The following is a 24,230-nucleotide window of genomic DNA, read 5'->3' on the forward strand; positions in this document are numbered from 1 at the left end:
CTTATTTATGCGAAATAATATACCTGCCTATTTTTTCGTGTATAAATATGTGTTTGAAAATGCTCAAAACAAAGATTTCGCATTTATTCCGCGCTAACGTTTTTTTATATGGAGTATAACAGTTTTTCGTGCGTAAACGTTATCTTAGTACTAGGCTTAAATTAAAACTCGTCCCAATGTTTCAATTTGTAAACGAAAAGCGCATATTATCGATATCTCCATGTTTTGTCAGTCTGAACTCGACATTTTAGGGAGATTTATTGTGAACCTATAGACACTATTGAGACACTATAGTGTCAAGTAGAATTTCATACTCATGGTAACCCTACCATATGTTGATGTCATAACTTCCAGTGATTTTCAAACTATATTCATATCATTTGTCAAATTTCTGAGTTTAGTCGCATTCCGCATAATAATGAATAAATTTACGGATTACATGTAAAATACAATTACAATAGGAAAAAATACAAAGTCTATACAAACTGTTCGAGATACTACAATAAAAGGTAAATTCGATTGATGTACAGAGGAAGGCGAGATCATTGGCGAAACTTTTTAGCTGGTAGTTAGTTGACCTATAATGGCTAAGAAAAACAGGGCTGTGACTAATAATGATGTCAATATTGGCTAGTTGGCAGAAAACAATAAACACACTGATGTATTTAATTTCTATTATAGGTAATAATATTGCGTTTCTGCCAATAGATCGTCTATACAAGAAGTAGATAAACCAGCAGGCTGGTGCAAAAAAAATTGAAGTAAGTTCAATGCCCTTGGCTGCTGCTTTTGCTGTCTTGAATTATACCGTTATTTATAATCCTCTTTCTCCTTCTCACTTTTGCAGCATCTTGCATACTCTACAACATATTTTTTGAACCGTCGCATTGGTTTGCAACAATGTCGGAGAAAAACATCAAAGTTGGTGCCCGGATTGAGGTAACTGGCAAAAATCTACAAGGCACCATAGCATATGTGGGCATGACAAGTTTTGCTGTGGGCAAGTGGGTAGGTGTGGTACTAGATGAACCTAAAGGTAAAAATAATGGTTCTATTAAAGGCACTGCCTATTTTGAGTGTCCCGACGACTATGGCATGTTTGTGAGACCTACACAATTGAAGGTTATACAACCAGCCCCTGATACCTCACGCCGGTCCACGGAAGATGTATCAGCTGGCTCTGCTGATAGCCTAAAGCACACTGCACCTCAACCCACTAAAACCCGGCTAAGTATGTCTCGCCCTTCCCTGACGGGTAGTCGTTTGTCTTTGGGCGGTTCACGTTCCCAGCTCAATTCGTTAACAGAGCGTAGTGGTAGTACAGCCAGTACAGCAAGTCGCAAAAGTTTACAACCATCAGCGGGGGCATCGAATCTTTCCAAGGATGCCTCTGGTTCGAATTTATCATTGAGTGGTGGTGGTGGTGGTGGCGCTGGCGATGTAACTTCCAATAATGGCAAAAAAAGTTCCTTTGTCGAAACAGGTTTCATGGAGATTTTGAAACCTCAATTTAATCCTTCACAGCCCATACGATCACCATCGTTTACCTCACCACCCAATCAAATGAGTTCCGATGAAAAGGCAAATTTGAATGAGCAAAAGAAACTCAATGATGAGTTACAAAATCAAGTGGCAGATCTTACGGAAAAGCTGGAGACCCTTAAGCAAAGACGTAATGAGGACAAAGAACGTTTGCGAGAATTCGATAAGATGAAAGTTCAATTTGAGCAATTGCAAGAGTTTCGCACAAAAATCATGGCTGCCCAGGCATCTTTGCAAAAAGAATTACAAAGAGCCAAACAAGAGACCAAAGATGCCATCGAAGCCAAAGAAAGGCATGCCCAAGAGATGGCCGAATTGGCTGATAATGTTGAACTCATAACATTGGACAAAGAAATGGCTGAAGAAAAGGCCGACACTTTGCAATTAGAATTGGATTCGGCCAAAGAACGCATTGAAGAGTTACAAGTTGATTTGGAACTTTTACGCTCGGAAATGCAAAATAAAGCCGAAACATCATTGGGATCTGGTGGTGGGGAAGGTGGTCCTTCAGTCTATGAATTTAAACAAATGGAACAGCAAAATCTTCGCATGAAAGAGACATTGGTCCGCCTAAGGGATTTGTCTGCTCATGACAAACATGACATACAAAAATTAACTAAGGAATTGGAAATGAAAAAATCCGAAGTTGCCGAATTGGAGAGGACCAAAGAGAAATTATCTGCTAAGATAGATGAATTGGAAGCAACTGTAGCCGATTTGCAGGTGAGAATTTTATTGAGTTACTGATGATCATTAGCATATGACATTTTAGCAAATTCCTTTCTGTTTCGAAGTAGAAGTTTGAGGTTTTTAGTAACTAATTGGCAAGTGTTGACATTCCATGAAGAAAAACACCAAACACAATCCATTACCCATTTTTATTTGATATTAACAAATGGATTCGTCGATCCTTTAAAGATTTATTTGGTTATTAACAAGTAGTTAAAAATTGTATGCGGTTTCTAACAACGCAAAGATTTCTTTCCGAAATGTCAGAAATCTGATTCAGACACGGCAATACTTTAGCCAGTTTTTCTTTTTTAGATCCAATTCTAATAGGGTCTTCTTTTACCACTAATAATTATTCATAAACCATATTCCCTTGGTTGAGGTTACGATATTAGTAGATAGGGACAGTAGGAATCTCGAGAGTTCTGTTTGCAGTAAAAGTATCAAACAAAGCAATGTTTTTATCCGATAAGGTTAGAATATTCAATTATTGGTAGTAAGATACAAAGACAGAAATATTTCAGCCATTTTTTCAATAGTATTTATTCAAAACTTAGTTAATTCATAGTAATTATTTAAAAAAATATTATTTTTCAAAATTTTATTTGTATAGAAATCTTTTTTTTTATTTTTATTTCTATAGAAAATTTTGTAAAAATTTTATTGTTATAGAAAATTTTCACAAAATTTTATTTTCTTTCTACAGAAAATTGTATTTCTTTAAAAAAAATCTGAAAATTTTATGTCTATAGAAAATTTTCTGAAAATTTTATTTCTATAGAAAATTTTGTGAAAATTTTATTTCTATTATTTGCTATAGAAAATTTTCACAAAATTTTATTTTCTTTCTATAGAAAATTTTATTTCTATAAAAAAAATTTGGAAATTTTATGTCTATAGAAAATTTTCTGAAAATTTTATTTCTATAGAAAATTTTGTGAAAATTTTATTTCTATAGAAAATTTTGTGAAAATTTTATTTCTATAGAAAATTTTCTAAAAATGTCAATTCTGTAGAAAATTATCTGAAAATTTTATTTCTATAGAAATATTTCTAAAAATTTTATTTCTATAGAAAACATTCTAAATATTTTATTTCTATAGAAAATTTTCAAAAAATTTTATTTCTATAGAAAATTTTGTCAAAATTTTATTTTTATAGAAAATGTTCTGAAAATTTTATTTCTATAGAAAATTTTCTAAATATTTTATTTCTATAAAAAATTTTCTAAAAATTCTATTTCTATAGAAAATTTTGTCAAAATTTTATTTTTATAGAAAATTTTCTGAAAATTTTATTTCTATAGAAAATTTTCTGAAAATTTTATTTCTATAGAAAATTTTCTGAAAATTTTATTTCTATAGAAAATTTTCTGAAAATTTTATTTCTATAGAATATTTTCTAAATATTTTATTTCTATAGAAAATTTTCTAAAAATTATATTTCTAAAGAAAATTTTGTCAAAATTGTATTTTTATAGAAAATTTTCTGAAAATTTTATTTCCATAGAAAATTTTATTTCTATAGAAAATTTTGTGAAATTTTTATTTCTATAGAAAATTTTGTGAAAATTTTATTTCTATAGAATATTTTTATTTCAAATTTTCTGAAAATTTTATTTTTGTAGAAAATTTTCTGAAAATTGTATACCTACAGAATATTTTCTGAAAATTTTATGACAATTTTATTTCTATAGAAAATTTTCTGAAAATTTTATTTCTATAGAAAATTTTCTGAAAATTTTATTTCTATAGAAAATTTTATTTCTATCGAAAATTTTCTGAAAATCTTATTTCTATAGAAAATTTGCTGAAAATGTTATTTCTCTAGAAAATTTTCTGAAAATTTTATTTCTATAGAATATTTTCTGAAATTTTTATTTCAAATTTTCTGGAAATTTTATTTTTATAGAAATTTTTCTGAAAATTTTATACCTACAGAATATTTTCTAAATATTTTATTTCTATAAAACATTTTCTAAAAATTTTATTTCTATAGAAAATTTTGTTTCTATAGAAAATTTTGTCAAAATTTTATTTTTATAGAAAATTTTCTGAAAATTTTATTTCTATAGAAAATGTTCTGAAAATTGTATTTCTATAGAAAATTTTCTGAAAATTTTATTTCTATAGAAAATTTTCTGAAAATTTTATTTCTATAGAAATTTTTCTGAAAATTTTATTTCTATAGAAAATTTTCTGAAAATCTTATTTCTATAGAAAATTTTATTTCTATAGAAAATTTCCTGAAAATTTTATTTCTATAGAAAATTGTCTCAAGATTTTATTTCTATAGAAAATTTCCTGAAAATTTTATTTCTATAGAAAATTGTCTCAAGATTTTATTTCTATAGAAAATTTCCTGAAAATTTTATTTCTATAGAATAGTTTCTGAAAATTTTATTTCTATAGAAAATCTTCTGAAAATTTTATTTATATAGACAATTGAGAAAATTGGATTATATTTTAAAGCTTAAATTATTCCTTATTCCCCCAAATAGTCAATGGTGAAACACACAATATCCTACAAAAATTACTAATGAAGATTGTCACTCTTTATTTTGTTTAATTTTGGGTCTTTAAAATGCTAAATTTGTTTTTCACAATTCATGACTCATCAAATTATTTCTTTTCCTCTCTTCAATTTTCTTTGGCCAACAATTGGGCGAACAAAAAAATAATAAAAATAAACGGCCATAGGAGGTATGCCAAAATCTGAAAATATTTTTGTAGCACATTGATTTCACACATAACAGTAGATTTCCTAAACTCTCACTTTTGCAACTCCATGCAAGACATTCAGACTTAATTTCCTTTTTCTCTATTTTTCCCCAGGAACAAGTTGATGCTGCATTGGGTGCTGAAACTATGGTCGAACAATTGACTGATAAAAAATTCGAATTGGAGGACCGTGTTAAACTCTTGGAAGATGAGGTGGCTCAATTGGAGGCATTGGAAGAGGTCCATGAACAGTTGATTGAAAGCAATCATGATTTAGAAATGGATTTACGTGAAGAATTGGATTTAGCCCATGCTGCCAAAAAGGATGTACTACGCGAAAGAGATGCCGCCATAGAGACCATCTATGACAGAGATCAAACGATTACGAAATTCCGTGAGTTGGTCCAAAAACTAAATGACCAACTGATAGATTTGCGCGACAAGGCCACGGCCAATAATGAGCAAAAATCTTTGCAAGATAACCAATTGAAGATAGCCACTGAATCGGTGGACTATAAGCAAATGTTTGCCGAGTCCAAGGCCTATACCAGAGCCATTGATGTGCAATTGCGACAAATAGAATTGTCCCAGGCCAATGAGCATGTGCAAATGTTGACGGCCTTTATGCCTGAATCGTTTATGAGTCGTGGTGGAGATCATGATTCAATTTTGGTGATTCTATTGATTTCCCGTTTGGTATTCAAGTGTGGCATTGTCATCAGCCAAACGCGAGAACGTTTCCCTGCTGTGGAAAATGTCACCAAGGAATCTATTATCCAGGGTCACAGTGTTCAGCAGTTTGCCTTCAAATGCCGCCTAATGCATTACATTCACAATCTCCAGTGTGCTTTGCATCAAATTCTCTATGGCTTGAATAGCTGTCAGGCAGATACCTTGCTAAGGGCTGGCTCCTCATTGCCCGAAATGATAGCCCAAGAGAAGACCATTGATGGCATTATTGAATTACTCAAATCCAATCAATTGGATGAGAACTCCACCACCGATAACATCGAGAAATGTGTCGCCTTCTTTAATGCCATGAACTCCGTGTTGCTGGCTGGCGAAGATCTACTGAATGAAACACAAATGGTGCGAGATTGTGTGGCCGCCATACAATCGGCTTGTGAGAGCATTTTGAATGACACTTCCATTGCCCGTGCCATTTTGAGACAGGAAGGCTCGACCAGTGATGCCTCTTTGTTAATGCAATTCCTGGGCGATAATGTAGAGCTAGTCAAGCAACAAGTGAAATTGATTAGAAGACGTTTGCCCCAGGATATGCATGTCATCAAATGTGGCATTGCCCCCACAAAATTGGAATTTATGCGTCAGTTAACCCACGCCCTGTCTCGCATTATGTCTGCCCTACATTTGGCCAATAAACAATCGCTGGCCAGTATTGTGGCCTCGATTGAGGGTGACAATGCCAATGATCATTGTATAGATCCGGCCAAGTACTGGGACTTTATATCGCAAGCTTGTGAGAAAATTTACGAGCAAGATGACCGTGGTCCTTCGCAAAATTTTAAGGGCATTTTAAGTCAAGCGAGCAATGATTTGCAAACCGTCAGCCAATATCTCTTGGACAAAGAGTACGAAATTATGTCGATGGCAAATCAAAAGCAGGAGAAACCTGCTTCTCCCATTATTTTGAGGGCACAAATGATCAAAAAGCAACTGGAACAAAAGAATGTCTTGGCGGCCACTTTGGAGAATCGCGAGGCGGATATCAAACAATTGAAATTGGCTGCTAAGATGAAACAGAATGAGTTGTCCGAGATGCAAATACGTAAAGATTTGGCAGAGAAGAAACTCTCTGTACTACAGGCCGAATATGATTCTGCCGTGCAATGGAAACAAAAGTACGAGGAGACTCGAGAAATGCTTAGTAAAAAGGAAAAAGAATTCGAGGAGACCATGGATCATTTACAATCTGACATTGAGGCCTTGGAGAGTGAAAAGAGTAATTTGAGAGAAAAACTCAAACTCACAGCCGGTGGCAGTGCCAAGAGAGCTGACTCTTCATTTTTATCGAATACTGCAGCTTCAACTCATTCAGCCAACACTTCCTTCTCCACCCATGCCACAGGGGCCACACCGATTATTGCCGAGGAGTTGCAATTATTGAAACATGTCTTCAACAGTGAGAGAAACGAAAGATTGCGTCTACAGGCTGAGCAAATTAAAAATAAGCTTAAGAAATTCGATCCCATTTTTGTTCCCCAACCCAAGGATAAACGCATCACTGAGTTAGAGGCTGAATTAACAAAAATGAAACATGCTTGGGCTTTGTCTTTGCTACAAACAAATCCCAAAGCCTCCAAGGATACACATAATCTAGTGGCCATGCAACGTAAACACATGCCCATACCAGAAAAATCCGAAATATCTCACAAAGCCAATAATTTGGCAGCCGAAATATTACAAGAATATTTGCATCGTCATCCACATAGAGCAGCAGCCAGTGAATTTGGAGTATTTCCTACGGTAGAAGTGAAACGTGTATTACAATTGTAAATCATCTTAAAAAGGATTCCTAAAAGAAATTCAGGAAGTTATGATAAGTCAGTGGAAACATCATAAGAGAGAGAGAGAGAGAGAAGAAGAGAGCGAGAGAGATGGAATAGACAAAAGTCTTGTATAAGTAAAAATTGTAAAAAAATTGAATAATTTAAAATTAATCTTTAAATGCACAAAATTTAAGATTAGGGATAGATTTCTTCCTTTCTAGACCATTTATACATGGCCACAGAAAATTGAAAGGCAAGCTAATTTATAGAAACCTAATCTTTACCTCAATCACTTTTTTGTTTTTCGAAAATCGAAATACGAGATTTATCTTGATTGTAATGCACCACAAAGGAAATCTATGAAATGATTACTTTTTTTGTGGTAACAAATTTGGTTATTACAAATGAGATTTATTTTGATTGTAATGCACCACAAAGGAAATCTATAAAATGTTAAAATCGTTTTTTATGGTAACAAGTTTTGTTTATTACAAAATTTTCTTTTGTTCCATCTCAATTTCAATTCATTCAAGTGTATTATTTACTCATTCATATTTTAACACAAATACACAAGAAAACGAAATTATTTTCTATGTCTTATTTTTAGCAAAAACAAACTTCATTGCCTAGCAGTGTCAAGTTTTGCTTTATTATTATTACTATTTAATATATTATCTTGGTATTATTACATTGCTTTAAATTCGATTAATTGTGTAATTTTAATTTATCAAAAAAAAAAAAAAAAAAAACTTTTTCAAATAAACCAAAATCTTTTTATATTCGAAACCTCAAACCAATGTGACTAACTGCAAAAGACATTTATGCTATATCTAAAAAAACTAAGAATATAAGTAAAATTTAAAAAAATATATGTGAATATTTATGTAATATTTTTTGTATTGTCAATTTCTTTACAAGCTGCAATTGTTGATTTTATAACCCATAGGCAAGAAAAGAAAACCAGCATGCATGACCGAAAGTTCGGCCTAGGCGTTAAATAATATGAGGAAATCTTGTAGGAAGCTCTTTAAGAGGGCAAAGTCCACCAGAGCTCCGGGAAATTGGGACCAGGGCTGCCAATTTTCACAAAAAAAAAATAGAAAAATGCCGATTTTCCGATTTTTGTCTCAAAAATGACGATATTAGCTCCGTTCAAAATTTTGTTTAAGAAGTCGTTCGTTTACACCGAAATGCCAGCAATTTGATAGTTGTCAGATGAAGGACATTGCAAGTTCATAAATAATGATATTATGTCCAAATTTCGATAAATATTCTAGCAAAATAATCAATAAAAATAAAACTTTAGAAAATTTTGTCAACAATTTTTTTCTATATAAAATTTTGTTAACATTTTATTTCTAATGAAAATTTTGTCAAAGTTTTCTATAGAAATAGAAAATTTTCTATAAAAATCAAATTTTCTGAAAATTTCTATATAAAACTTTGTCAAAATTTAATTTCTATATAAAATTTTGTCAAAATTTAATTTCTATATAAAATTTAGTCAAAATTTTATTTCTATAGAAAATTTGATTTCTATAGAAAATGTATTTCTAGTGAAAATTTTATGAAAAATTTATTTCTTGTAGTTGTTGTATAGTTGACCTTTTAGTATAATTATTTGTAGAGATTTTATTACAACATGACCTCAAGCCTTACAAATTCTACAAAAAAAATTATTTCTATAGAAATTTTTGTCAAAATTTTACTTCTATAGAAAATGTTCTCAAAATTTTATTTATATAGAAAAAAGTATATATTTCTATAGGAAGTTTTTTCAAAATTTCATTTCTATAGAAAATTTTATTTCTATAGAAAATTTTTATCTCAAAATTTCAAATACGACTAGCGCCTGCATATATAGTTTAGAATCTCACATTTGGTTCCTGCCGGTAGGGACGTATTTTCAATGTCCTCGAAGAGTCTGGCCCTATTTATGTATGCTGAAATGGCATATAAAGCAGCCGTTGTGCTGTGTACTTTACGGAATCCATGTTGGTGGTTGGCAGCCGGAAAATTCTTCACAAGGCTTGGGAAGAGTAATGCCTCAAGTGTCTTGGTAACCTGCGAGAGAAGGGAGATCGGTCTGTACGAATCCTCCTTGCTCAAGTCTTTGCTTGGCTTCAGTAGTGGAATCGCTCCACCCGTATTCCAGACATCGTAGATTTCTCAAATATTCCTCTGCATCTAAGAGGTACTTCACAAATTTTATATATATAAAAATAAAATATAAATAAAATTTTGACAAAAGTATTTATAGAAATAAAATTTTAACTAAATGTTCTATAGAAATAAAATTTTCTATAGAAATAAAATTTTCTATAGAAATAAAATTTTCTATAGAAATAAAATTTTCAGAAAATTTTCTATAGAAATAAAATTTTCAGAAAATATTCTATAGAAATAAAAATTTCAGAAAATTTTCTATAGAAATAAAATTTTCAGAAAATATTCTATAGAAATAAAATTTCAAGAAAATTTTCTATAGAAATAAAATTTTCAGATAATTTTCTATAGAAATAAAATTTTGAAAAAATTTTCTATAGATATAAAAATTTCAGAAAATTTTCTAACATATAGAAATAAAATTTTCAGATAATTTTCTATAGAAATAAAATTTTGACAAAATTTTCTATAGAAATAAAATTTTGACAAAATTTTCTATAGAAATAAAATTTTGAGAAAATTTTCTATAGAAATAAAATTTTGACAAAATTTTCTATAGAAATAAAATTTTGACAAAATTTTCTATAGAAATAAAATTTTGACAAAATTTTCTATAGAAATAAAATTTTGACAAAATTTTCTATAGAAATAAAATTTTGACAAAATTTTCTATAGAAATAAAATTTTGACAAAATTTTCTATAAAAATAAAATTTTGAGAAAATTTTCTATAGAAATAAAATTTTGACAAAATTTTCTATAGAAATAAAATTTTAACAAAATTTTCTATAGAAATAAAATTTTGAAGAAAATTCTATCAAAATTTTATTTCTTTAGAAAATTTTGTCAAAATTTTATTTCTAAAGAATTCTATAGAAATAAAATTTTCAGAAAATTTTCTATAGAAATAAAATTTTCAGATAATTTTCTATAGAAATAAAATTTTGACAAAATTTTCTATAGAAATAAAATTTTGACAAAATTTTCTATAGAAATAAAATTTTGACAAAATTTTCTATAGAAATAAAAATTTCAGAAAAAAAATCAGAAAATGTTCTATAGAAATAAAATTTTAACTAAATGTTCTATAGAAATAAAATTTGAACTAAATGTTCTATAGAAATAAAATTTTCAGAAAATTTTCTATAGAAATAAAATTTTCAGAAAATTTTCTATTGAAATAAAATTTTCAGAAAATTTTCTATAGAAATAAAAATTTCAGAAAATTTTCTATAGAAATAAAATTTTGACAAAATATTCTATAGAAATAAAATTTCCAGAAAATTTTCTATAGAAATAAAATTTTCAGATAAATTTCTATAGAAATAAAATTTTAACTAAATGTTCTATAGAAATAAAATTTTCAGAAAATTTTCTATAGAAATAAAATTTTCAGAAAATTTTCTATTGAAATAAAATTTTCAGAAAATTTTCTATAGAAATAAAATTTTCAGAAAATTTTCTATTGAAATAAAATTTTCAGAAAATTTTCTATAGAAATAAAAATTTCAGAAAATTTTCTATAGAACTAAAATTTTGGGAAAATATTCTATAAAAATAAAATTTCCAGAAAATTTTCTATAGAAATAAAATTTTCAGATAATTTTCTATAGAAATAAAATTTTGACAAAATTTTCTATAGAAATAAAATTTTGACAAAATTTTCTATAGAAATAAAATTTTGACAAAATTTTCTATAGAAATAAAATTTTGACAAAATTTTCTATAGAAATAAAATTTTGACAAAATTTTCTATAGAAATAAAATTTTGAGAAAATTTTCTATAGAAATAAACTTTTGACAAAATTTTCTATTGAAATAAAATTTTGAATTTTGAAGAAAATTCTATCAAAATTTTATTTCTTTAGAAAATTTTGTCAAAATTTTATTTCTTAAGAATTCTATAGAAATAAAATTTTCAGAAAATTTTCTATAGAAATAAAATTTTCAGATAATTTTCTATAGAAATAAAATTTTGACAAAATTTTCTATAGAAATAAAATTTTGAGAAAATTTTTTATAGAAATAAAAATTTCAGAAAAAAAATTCAGAAAATGTTCTATAGAAATAAAATTTTAACTAAATGTTCTATAGAAATAAAATTTGAACTAAATGTTCTATAGAAATAAAATTTTCAGAAAATTTTCTATAGAAATAAAATTTTCAGAAAATTTTCTATTGAAATAAAATTTTCAGAAAATTTTCTATAGAAATAAAAATTTCAGAAAATTTTCTATAGAAATACAATTTTCAGAAAATATTCTATAGAAATAAAATTTCCAGAAAATTTTCTATAGAAATAAAATTTTAACTAAATGTTCTATAGAACTAAAATTTTCAGAAATTTTTCTATAGAAATAAAATTTTCAGAAAATTTTCTATTGAAATAAAATTTTCAGAAAATTTTCTATAGAAATAAAAATTTCAGAAAATTTTCTATAGAACTAAAATTTTGGGAAAATATTCTATAAAAATAAAATTTCCAGAAAATTTTTTATAGAAATAAAATTTTGACAAAATTTTCTATAGAAATAAAATTTTGACAAAATTTTCTATAGAAATAAAATTTTGACAAAATTTTCTATAGAAATAAAATTTTCCGAAAATTTTCTATAGAAATAAAATTTTGACAAAATTTTCTATAGAATTAAAATTTTGACAAAATTTTCTATAGAAATAAAATTTTGAGAAAATTTTCTATAGAAATAAAATTTTGACAAAATTTTCTATAGAAATAAAATTTTGAATTTTGAAGAAAATTCTATCAAAATTTTATTTCTTTAGAAAATTTTGTCAAAATTTTATTTCTAAAGAATTCTATAGAAATAAAATTTTCAGAAAATTTTCTATAGAAATACAATTTTCAGATAATTTTCTATAGAAATAAAATTTTGACAAAATTTTCTATAGAAATAAAATTTTGAGAAAATTTTCTATAGAAATAAAAATTTCAGAAAAAAATCAGAAAATGTTCTATAGAAATAAAATTTTAACTAAATCTTCTATAGAAATAAAATTTGAACTAAATGTTCTATAGAAATAAAATTTTCAGAAAATTTTATACAGGAATAAAATTTTCAGAAAATTTTCTATTGAAATAAAATTTTCAGAAAATTTTCTATAGAAATAAAAATTTCAGAAAATTTTCTATAGAAATAAAATTTTCAGAAAATTTTCTATAGAAATAAAATTTCCAGAAAATTTTCTATAGAAATAAAATTTTCAGATAATTTTCTATAGAAATAAAATTTTAACTTAATGTTCTATAGAAATAAAATTTTGACAAAATTTTCTATAGAAATAAAATTTTGAGAAAATTTTCTATAGAAATAAAATTTTCAGATAATTTTCTATAGAAATAAAATTTTGATAAAATTTTCTATAGAAATAAAATTTTTACAAAATTTTCTATAGAAATAAAATTTTGACAAAATTTTCTATAGAAATAAAATTTTCAGATAATTTTCTATAGAAATAACATTTTCAGAAAATTTTCTTTAGAAATAAAATTTTCAGAAAAATTTCTATAGAAATAAAAATTTCAGAAAATTTTCTATAGAAATAAAATTTTTAGAAAATTACCTATGGAAAAAATTTTTAAGAAATTAGTTTAGAAATAAATTGTTATTAGAATTGAAAAAAAAATCGAATAAAGTTGAAATTGTGAATTAGAATCGAAGCGCGGATCCTCCGTTTTAAGCCATTGTTGGAAGACGTGTTCTGAGTGCGGTAGTGTTGAGTCCTGTGTTGGAATATCCATGATCTGCGGACGAAATGTTTGTCTGACCCCGGCTTCAATACTCGAATACAAAAAAAGCGTTGTGGGGAGCGACTAGATTTTTGTGATAAATGATTTTCCTTATTTGATCCGACTATATTTTCTCCTATCTTAACAACAAAGTCTTGCTAAGGTCCATGTGTTTCTATGCTAGTCTCGAATTTTACCTTCTTGCTAACTCAAGTGTAACCAACTTTAACTAAGTACCCACCAATCTCAATGAATAAGACTTCAAATGATCTTACACAACTTGTTTAATGTTTTCGCTATAGTACCAAGAAGTTAAAAAAAAAGCAATAGTATATTTCCTACAAAAAAAAAACACAAAGAATATAGGTCTTCGAGGCAGTGTTAATTTTTTTTTTATTTCTTACAAAAAACTAAGACAAAAGATTGGATTTTACTTACAAGGTTCTTAAGATTTTTATTAAAAATCTAAAATGAATGTTATAATGAACGTCCATGAATTAATAGTAGCATCTTCAAAAAGTATTTGCGTATTTACAGGTTAGGTTAGGTTTAGTGTAAGTCCTTTACATAGTGGCTAATCAATTCGCTGCCATATAATCTTGGAGGTTATTCACACGGAATTCCCATGTGTGTAAATTTATATTCATCATATCCCCCATTTTCCCTCTTTCCATGTAAATGTTGATCCATTCCCCATTTCCAAAGACAATACCACACAATAATTTGAAATCAAGAATCACTCGCATTCTTATTAGAAATCTGATACCTATCTCAGATACTTGTTAAGATGGCCAGAATTTGCCTGTCTTCCATTATGCCAATTGTTGTACTACCATCATCATTGAAAGTAAAATTATTTCCATTCCCAGGCATTCAGGTAAGCTAGCCAATATTCGTTTTATTTGCAATTAAGACCATCTTCAATAGTGCAAAAAAAAAAGAACTAAGTTCTCTAGGTAGCTAACTCCAATTGCTTAGAAACCCCACAAAAGAATGAATGGATTGTGTTCTACCATAATGTCATAACATCTTCATTTGATTTTCTTGCCATGGTTTGAGTTGGAGCATTACACACAGAGAAAAAAAAAACAATAAGTTTCTAATAGACATATTCGAAGAGCAAATAATTGTTATTGGGGTTATCCTTGTCCTAATATAGTGACAAATTTGCCACTATAGTTTCAAATACACTAAAACTATAGTGCCACCTTTTTCATTTTTGTGCCATTCATTCTCTCCTGGGTAATGACCAGAGAGGCATAGGAAAGTTACTACTCCTATAAAAAGGGAGAATTTACCCACAGTTGGTTTTGATAGTATGACCTAAAACCAAAATTAAAATTTTTTAAGATAATGACTTAATAAAAATTTAGTCAACATTTTATTTTTTTTAAGAAAAATTTATCCTAAGTTTATTTTTATATATAAAAATTAAAAAAAAAATTTTTTCTACATAAAGTTTTTCAAAATTTATTTTTTAGGATAATTTGGACAAAATTTTATTTCTATACAAAATTTTGTTAAAATTTTATTTCTATAGGAAATTTTGACAAAATTTTATTTCTATACAAAATTTTTCAAAATTTTATTTCTATAGAATATGTTGTCAACATTTTATTTCTACATAAAATTTTGTTAAAATTTATTTTTTAAGAAATTTTGGTCAAAATTTTATTTCTGTAGAAAATTTTGTCAAAATTTTATTTCTATAGAAAAATTTGTCAAAAGTTTATTACTATAGAAAATTTTGTCAAAGTTTTGTTTATATAGAAAATTTTGTCAAAATTTTATTTCTATAGAAAATTATGTCAAAATTTTATTTCTATAGAAAATTCTGTAAAAATTTTATTTCTATAGAAAATTTTATTTCTATCGAAAATTCTTTAAAAATGTTATTTGTATATAAAATTTGGTCAAAATTTTATTTCTATAGGAATTTTTGACAAAATTTTATTTCTATAGAATATGTTGTCAAAATTTTATTTCTACATAAAATTTTGTTAAAATTTAATTTTTAAGAAATTTTGGTCAAAATTTTAATTCTGTAGAAAATTTTGTCAAATTTTTTTTCCATAGAAAAATTTGTCAAAAGTTTATTACTATAGAAAATTTTGTCAAAGTGTTGTTTATATAGAAAATTTTGTCAAAGTTTTATTTCTATAGAAAATTATGTCAAAATTTTATTTCTATAGAAAATTCTGTAAAAATTTTATTTCTATAGAAAATTTTGTCAAAATTTTATTTCTATCGAAAATTTTGTCAAAATTTTATTTCTATCGAAAATTCTAAAAATTTTATTTGTATATAAAATTTGGTCAAAATTTTATTTCTATAGAAAATTTTGTCACATGTTTATTTTTATAGAAAATTTTGTTAAAATTTTATTTCTATAGAAAATTTTGTCAAAATCTTATTTCTTAAGAAAATTTTGTCAAAATTTTATTTCTATAGAAAATTTTGTCAAAATTTTATTTCTAAAGAAAGTTTTGTCAAAATTTTGTTTTTATAGAAAAGTTTGTCAATATTTTATTTCTATAGTAAAATTTGTTAAAATTTTATTTCTATAGAAAAATTTGTCAACATTTTATTTCTATAGAAAAATTTGGCAAAATTTTATTTCTAAAGAAAGTTTTGTCAAAATTTGGTTTTATAGAAAAATTTGTTAAAATTTTATTTCTAAAGAAAATTTTGTCACCATCTTATTTCTAAAGAAAATTTTATCAAAACTTTATTTATGAAGAAAATTCTATCAACATTTTATTTCTTTAGAAAATTTTGTCAAAATTTTATTTCTAAAAAGAGTTTTGTCCAAAATTTATTTCTATAGAAAAATTTGTCAAAATTTTATTTCTATAGAAAATTTTGTCTCCACCTTATTTCTAAAGAAAATTTTGTCAAAACTTTATTTCTGTAGAAAATTCTATCAACATTTTATTTCCATAGAAAATTTTTCGAAATTTGATTTCTATAGAAAATTTTAGATCTGTAGAAAATTTTGTCAAAATTTTATTTCTATATAAAATTTTGTTAAAATTGTATTTCTACAGAAAAATTTGTCAAAATTGTATTTCTATAGAAAACTTTGTCATAATTTTTTTTCTACATAAAATTTTTCAGAATTTAATTTTAAAGAAAATTTGGTCAAAATTTTATTTCAATAGAAAATTTTGTGAAAATTTTATTTCTATAGAAAATTTTGTAAAAATTGTATTTCTATAGAAAAAATTGTCATAATTTTATTTCTACATACAATTTTGCAAAATTTAATTTGTAAGAAAATTTGGTTAAAATTTTATTTCTATAGAAAATTTTGTCAAAGTTTTATTTCTATAGAAAATTTTGTCAAAATTTTATTTCTATAGAAAATTTTGTAAAAATTGTATTTCGATAAAAAAATTTGTCATACTAGTGATTTTGAACTCGCAAACCATAGCCGGCAGTCGGTTATCTCTCCATCAATAGAACATTTTTTCAAAATTTTATTTTTATAGAAAATTTTCTCAAAATTTTATTTCTATAGAAAATTTTCTCCAAGTTTTATTTCTATAGAAAATTTTCTCCAAGTTTTATTTCTATAGATTTTTGTTTTTTAAATTTTGAAATATTTTATTCCTATAGAAAATCTGAATTGAATTGTAAATGTGTACAATTAAAAAAAAATTAAAAATTTTGGCTTTTATTTTTATAATTTTTTTTTTCAAATTTTATTTCTATAGAAAATTTGTCAAAATTTTATTTCTAAAGAAATTTTTGTCAAAATTTTATTTCTATAGAAAATTTTTTTCAAAATTTTATTTTTATAGAAAATTTTCTCAAAATTTTATTTTTATAGAAAATTTTCTCAAAATTTTATTTCTATAGAATTTGTTTTTCAAAATTTTATTTCTATTGAAAATTTTGTCCAATTTTTATTTATATAGAAAATTTTGTCATCATTTTATTTCTATAGAAAATTTGATAAAAATTTTATTTCTGTAAAAAAATTCTCAAAATTTTATTTCTGCAGAGTTTGTCAAAAATGTTGTCAAAATTTTATTTCTATAGAAAATTTTATGAAAGTTTTGTCAAAATTTTGTTTTTATAGAAAAATTTGTAAAAATTTTGTTTCTATAGAAAAATTTTACACTTATGAATACCAAAAGATATTTGAATGAGACGTTCTTGGCTTACTTAAGATTATTGTTTGATGTAAACACTGACCAAAAGGATGCAAGAAGTACTTAAAATTCTCTACCGTGTAAATGACCATGTTTTTTATGATTGTGAGAGATCAAAGACCATAATGAACATAACCATAAATGCCCAAGTAGAGTTATAATGGCTTGGACATATGTAATGTTGCAAGCCATACACATATATGCGGATACACATAGGCTTGGAACGACAACAATAAGATTCATCTCAACGACTTGTACAACATCACAACATCCGTAGACATAATTCTTTTGAAAGATCAGTAATCTCCATCATTCGTGTTACATAGCTTTATTCCACTTCGTTTTTATATGGATGCATGGAAACAGGTGAAGTTGGAAGTGCTAACATGCGTTTCGTATTTTTTTATTTTAATGTCTATTTGGTTTCAAATGAGTCCGTGTGTTTCCTCCTATGTATATTCAGCACTTACTTTAATAACAGGGGTATGAAATTGGGATACAAAATCCGAAAATCGACGTTTTGAATAATCGACTTTTTGTCCAGAAAAGTTCATTAAAAAGTCGAAGGTCGCGACATCAAAAGTCGATTTTTCAATAATCCCAAAAGTCGAAAATTTTTATAAATATCTTGTTTAAAAAATCGACTATTGGAGAACTCGAATGTTCGTAAATCGACAAACTTTAAAAATTTTTACAAATTTCAAAAATCGACCTATCCAAATTTTTTCGAATAGTTGTTTGTTTTTAATATCTTTCAGTTCCCAATATGAATTCAAACACACATTAAAAGTTAGAATCTGCTAGTGATTTTGAACTCGAAAACCGTAGCCGGAACTCGGTTATCTCTCCATGAGATGCATTTCAATATTGGCCACACATAGGTAAACACAACAGGTAAGAGAAGAAATCAAAAGGACTGGCGATACGCAATGGGTCTAAATTGTATGTCTATAGAAAATCTGATCAACATTATATTTCCAAATAAATAACCCTTGAATTGTAAATGTGTAGAATTACAAAAAAAGTGTTTAACAATTTTGGCTTTTAATTTTATAATTTTTTTTCAAATTTTATTTCTATAGAAAATTTTTCAAAATTTTATTTCTATAGAAATTTTTGTCAAAATTTTATTTCTATAGAATTTGTTTTCAAAATTTTATTTTTATAGAAAATTTTCTCAAAATTTTATTTCTATAGAAAATTTTCTCAAAGTTTTATTTCTATAGATTTTTTTTTAATTTTGAAATATTTTATTCCTATAGCAAATCTGATCAAAATTTTATTTTTATAGAAAATTTTCTCAAAATTTTATTTCTATAGAATTTGTTTTTCAAAATTTTATTTCTATTGAACATTTTGTCAAAATTTTATTTATATAGGAAATTTTGTCATAATTTTATTTCTATAGAAAATTTGATAAAAATTTTATTTCTATAAAAAATTTCTAAAAATTTTATTTCTACAGAGTTTGTCAAAAATCTTGTCAAAATTTTATTTCTATAGAAAATTTGATGAACATTTTATTTCTATAAAAAATTTCTCAACATTTTATTTCTATAAAGTTTGTCAAAAATTTTGTCAAAATTTTATTTCTTTAGAAAACTTTGTAAAAATGTTATTTCTATAGACATTTTTTCAGATTTTTATACCCTGCGCCACACTGTGGAACAGGGTATTATAAGTTAGTGCATATGTTTGTGACACCCAAAAGGAGACGAGATAGACACATGGTGTTTTTGGCAATAATGCTCAGGGTGGGTCCATGAGTCGATATAACCATGTCCGTCTGTCAATCTGTCCGTCTGTCCGTCCGTCTGTCTGTGAACACATTTTTGTGATCAAAGTCTAGGTCGCAATTTAAGTCCAATCGCCTTCAAATTTGGCACATATTCCTAATTTGGGTCAGAATAGAACCCTATTGATTTTGGAAGAAATCGGTTCAGATTTAGATATAGCTCCCATATATATCATTCGTCCGATATGCACTAATATGGATCCAGCAGCCAGAGTTTTATACCGATTTGCTTGAAATTTTGTACAAACATAGCACTTAGTCGTATAGTCAAGTCTGCAAAATTTGATTAAAATCGGTTCAGATTTAGATATAGCTCCCGTATATATCTTTCGCCGAATATGGACTTATTTATATGGCCCCAGAAGCCAGATTTTTGGCCGAATTTGGTTGAAATTTTGCACTAGGAGTACAATTAGTAGTATAGCCAAGTGTGCCAAATTTGATTGAAATCGGTTCAGATTTAGATATAGCTCCCATATATATCTTTCGCCCGATTTACACACATATGACCACAGAGCCCAATTTTTAACTCCGATTTAGTTGAAATTTTGCATAGGGAGTAGAATTAGCATTGTAGCTATCTGTGCCAAATTTGGTTGAAATCGGTTCTGATTTAGATATAGCTCCCATATATAGCTTTCAGCCGATTTACACTCATATGACAACAGAGGCCAATTTTGTGCCCCGTTTTAGTTGAATTTTTGCACAGAGAGTAGAATTAGCATTGTAGCTATGCGTACCAAATTTGGTTGAAATCGGTTCAGATTTAGATATATCTCCCATATATAGCTTTCGCCCGATTTACACTCATATGACCACAGAGGCCAATTTTTAACTCCGATTTAGTTGAAATTTTGCATAGGAAGTAGAATTAGCATTGTAGCTATCCGTGCCAAATTGGGTTGAAATCGGTTCAGATTTAGATATAACTCCCATATATATGTTTTTCCGATTTCGACAAAAATGGTCAAAATACCACAATTTTCCTTGTAAAATCGCCACTGCTGAGTCGAAAAGTTGTAAAAATGACTCTAATTTTCCTAAACTTCTAATACATATATATCGAGCGATAAATCATAAATAAACTTTTGCGAAGATTCCTTAAAATTGCTTCAGATTTAAATGGTTCCCATATTTTTTACTAACATTGTGTTCCACCCTAGTGCATTAGCCGACTTAAATTTTGAGTCTATAGATTTTGTAGAAGTTTATCAAATTGTGTGCAACACATTTGACGGATGTGATATGGTATCGCAAATTTAGATCTACAAAGTGGTGCAGGGTATAATATAGTCGGCCCCGCCCGACTTTAGACTTTCCTTACTTGTCTTTTAATATCTTTCAGTTCCCAATATGAATTCAAACATACATTAAAAGTTAGAATCTGCTAGTGATTTTGAACTCGAAAACCGTAGCCGGAACTCGGTTATCTCTCCATGAGATGCATTTCAATATTGGCCACACATAGGTAAACACAACAGGTAAGAGAAGAAATCAAAAGGACTGGCGATACGCAATGGGTGTAAATTGTATGTCTATAGAAAATCTGGTCAACATTATATTTCCAAATAAATAACCCTTGAATTGTAAATGTGTAGAATTACAAAAAAAAAAAAAGTGTTTAACAATTTTGGCTTTTATTTTTATAATTTTTTTTTTCAAATTTTATTTCTATAGAAAATTTTTCAAAATTTTATTTCTATAGAAATTTTTGTCAAAATTTTATTTCTATAGAATTTTTTTTCAAAATTTTATTTTTATAGAAAATTTTCTCAAAATTTTATTTCTATAGAAAATTTTCTCAAATTTTTATTTCTATAGATTTTTTTTTAATTTTGAAATATTTTATTCCTATAGCAAATCTGATCAAAATTTTATTTTTATAGAAAATTTTCTCAAAATTTTATTTCTATAGAATTTGTTTTTCAAAATTTTATTTCTATTGAACATTTTGTCAAAATTTTATTTATGTAGGAAATTTTGTCATAATTTTATTTCTATAGAAAATTTGATAACAATTTTATTTCTATAAAAAATTTCTCAAAATTTTATTTCTACAGAGTTTGTCAAAAATCTTGTCAAAATTTTATTTCTATAGAAAATTTGATGAAAATTTTATTTCTATAAAAAATTTCTCAACATTTTATTTCTATAAAGTTTGTCAAAAATTTTGTCAAAATTTTATTTCTATAGAAAACTTTGTAAAAATGTTATTTCTATAGAAATTTTGTCAGATTTTTATACCCTGCGCCACACTGTGGAACAGGGTATTATAAGTTAGTGCATATGTTTGTGACACCCAGAAGGAGACGAGATAGACACATGGTGTTTTTGGCAATAATGCTCAGGGTGGGCCCATGAGTCGGTATAACCATGTCCGTCTGTCAATCTGTCCGTCCGTCTGTCTGTGAACACATTTTTGTGATCAAAGTCTAGGTCGCAATTTAAGTCCAATCGCCTTCAAATTTGACATATATTCCTAATTTGGGTCAGAATAGAACTCTATTGATTTTGGAAGAAATCGGTTCAGATTTAGATATAGCTCCCATATATATCTTTCGCCCGATATGCACTAATATGGTCCTAAAAGCCAGAGTTTTGGCTCAATTTGGTTGAAATTTTGAACAGGGAGTACATTTGGCATTGTAGCTATGCGTGCCAAATTTGGTTGAAATCGATTCAGATTTAAATATAGCCCCCATATATATCTTTCGCCCGATATACACTTATATGGACCCAGAAGCCAGAGTTTTATCCCGATTAGCTTGAAATTTTGCACAAGGAGTACAATTGGTAGTATAGTCATGTGTGCCAAATTTGATTGAAATCGGTTCAGATTTAGATATAGCTTCCATATATATTTTTCGCCCGATATGGACTTATATGGCCCCAGAAGCCAGAGTTTTGGCCCAATTTGGTTGATATAGCTCCCATATATATTATTTTCTGATTTCGACAAAAATGGTCAAAATACCAACATTTTCCTTGTTAAATCGCCACTGCTTAGTCGAAAAGTTGTAAAAATGACTCTAATTTTCCTAAACTTCTAATACATATATATCGAGCGATAGATCATAAATAAACTTTTGCGAAGTTTCCTTTAAATTGCTTCAGATTTAAAATTTTTTTACTAAAATATTGTTCCACCCTAGTGCATTAGCCGACTTAAATTTTGAGTCTATAGATTTTGTAAAAGTCTATCAAATTCTGTCCAAATCGAGTGATATTTAAATGTATGTATTTGGGACAAACCTTTATATATTGGGTGCTATACACACATTTGACGGATGTGATATGGTATCGAAAATTTAGATCTACAAAGTGGTGCAGGGTATAATATAGTCGGCCCCGCTCGACTTTAGACTTTCCTTACTTGTTTTTTCTATAGACAATTTTACCAAAATTTTATTTCTATAGAAAATTTTAACAAAATTTTAATTCTATAGAAAATTTTGTCATAAGTTTATTTCTATTGAAAATCTGACCAAAATTTTATTTCTATAGAAAATTTTGATAAAAATTTTATTTCTATAAAAAATTTTCTCAAAATTTTATTTCTAACAAAAATTTGGTGAAAATTTTATTTCTATAAAAAAATTTCCCAAAATTTTATTTCTACAGAAATATTGGTCAAATTTTATTTCTATGGTGAAGGGTATAATGAAGCCTTATCTTTGGCTTGGAATAAATACCAAAATTCTTAGGAGAAAGTGAAAACCTTTAGATGTTAGTTTGGATAACAATGCTTCTATATTGTGCTATATATTCGAATTAACATTCTTAAATCCTTAAACGAAGTTTAATGCCCGTAAATTTTTGTATTTTTGTTGTGTTTGTGACAAGGTAAATATGTTCAGAGTTTATTATTTACATGCACGTTATTCTGTTTTTTTTTAAGTTTTTAATTTAATATGTATTTTGTTTGTGGTGCTGTAACCTGATATTGATGTCAGTAGCATAAAGTTAACTCACAAATTGAGGGCCTTAGTCACCTAGTGGTGAGTGAGTGCGTATTGTTATAATAAAACAAAGCTTCTACAATACAATATACGAGGGAGGTATAAAAATTAGATAAAAATCTTGGACATTGGATATTTTTGCAGATATGCGATATGTTGAACTACTGCACTTTGTAGTAAGTAGGAAATTTATTGAAATGGAATTTGGTCAATTGGAAAGACAATGTGGACCGATTAATCACCAACGCCAATTAAAAAACAAGTAAGGAAAGTCTAAGGTCGGGCGGGGCCGACTACATTATACCCTGCACCACTTTGTAGATCTAAATTTGCGATACCATATCACATCCGTCAAATGTGTTGCACATAATTTGATAAACTTCTACAAAATCTATAGACTCAAAATTTAAGTCGGCTAATGCACTAGGGTGGAACACAATGTTAGTAAAAAGTATGGGAACCATTTAAATCTGAAGCAATTTTAAGGAATCTTCGCAAAAGTTTATTTATGATTTATCGCTCGATATATATGTATTAGAAGTTTAGGAAAATTAGAGTCATTTTTACAACTTTTCGACTCAGCAGTGGCGATTTTACAAGGAAAATGTTGGTATTTTGACCATTTTTGTCGAAATCGGTAAAACATATATATGGGAGTTATATCTAAATCTGAACCGATTTCAACCAAATTTGGCACGGATAGCTACAATGCTAATTCTACTTCCTATGCAAAATTTCAACTAAATCGGAGTTAAAAATTGGCCTCTGTGGTCATATGAGTATAAATCGGGCGAAAACTATATATGGGAGATATATCTAAATCTGAACCGATTTCAACCAAATTTGGTACGCATAGCTACAATGCTAATTCTACTCTCTGTGCAAAAATTCAACTAAAACGGGGC

At 27.1% G+C, this 24,230-nt stretch overlaps 1 protein-coding gene and 1 long non-coding RNA gene across 2 annotated transcripts in view; one reads left to right on the top strand and one right to left on the bottom strand.

Moving 5' to 3' along the window:
• Nucleotides 1-24,230, bottom strand: part of LOC142236875 (uncharacterized) — a 391,437-nt gene that overhangs the window by 95,482 nt on the left and 271,725 nt on the right. The window lies entirely within an intron of this gene.
• On the top strand, nt 361-7,642 carry DCTN1-p150 (dynactin subunit 1). Its single transcript, XM_075308626.1, has 4 exons — nt 361-509; nt 682-761; nt 848-2,265; nt 5,106-7,642. Exons 3-4 carry the CDS (start codon nt 901-903, stop codon nt 7,506-7,508), a joined length of 3,768 nt encoding a protein of 1,255 aa, XP_075164741.1. The 5' UTR covers nt 361-509; nt 682-761; nt 848-900; the 3' UTR covers nt 7,509-7,642.

The sequence above is a fragment of the Haematobia irritans genome, chromosome 4, assembly GCF_050003625.1.
Source record: "Haematobia irritans isolate KBUSLIRL chromosome 4, ASM5000362v1, whole genome shotgun sequence".
NCBI lineage: Eukaryota > Metazoa > Arthropoda > Insecta > Diptera > Muscidae > Haematobia > Haematobia irritans.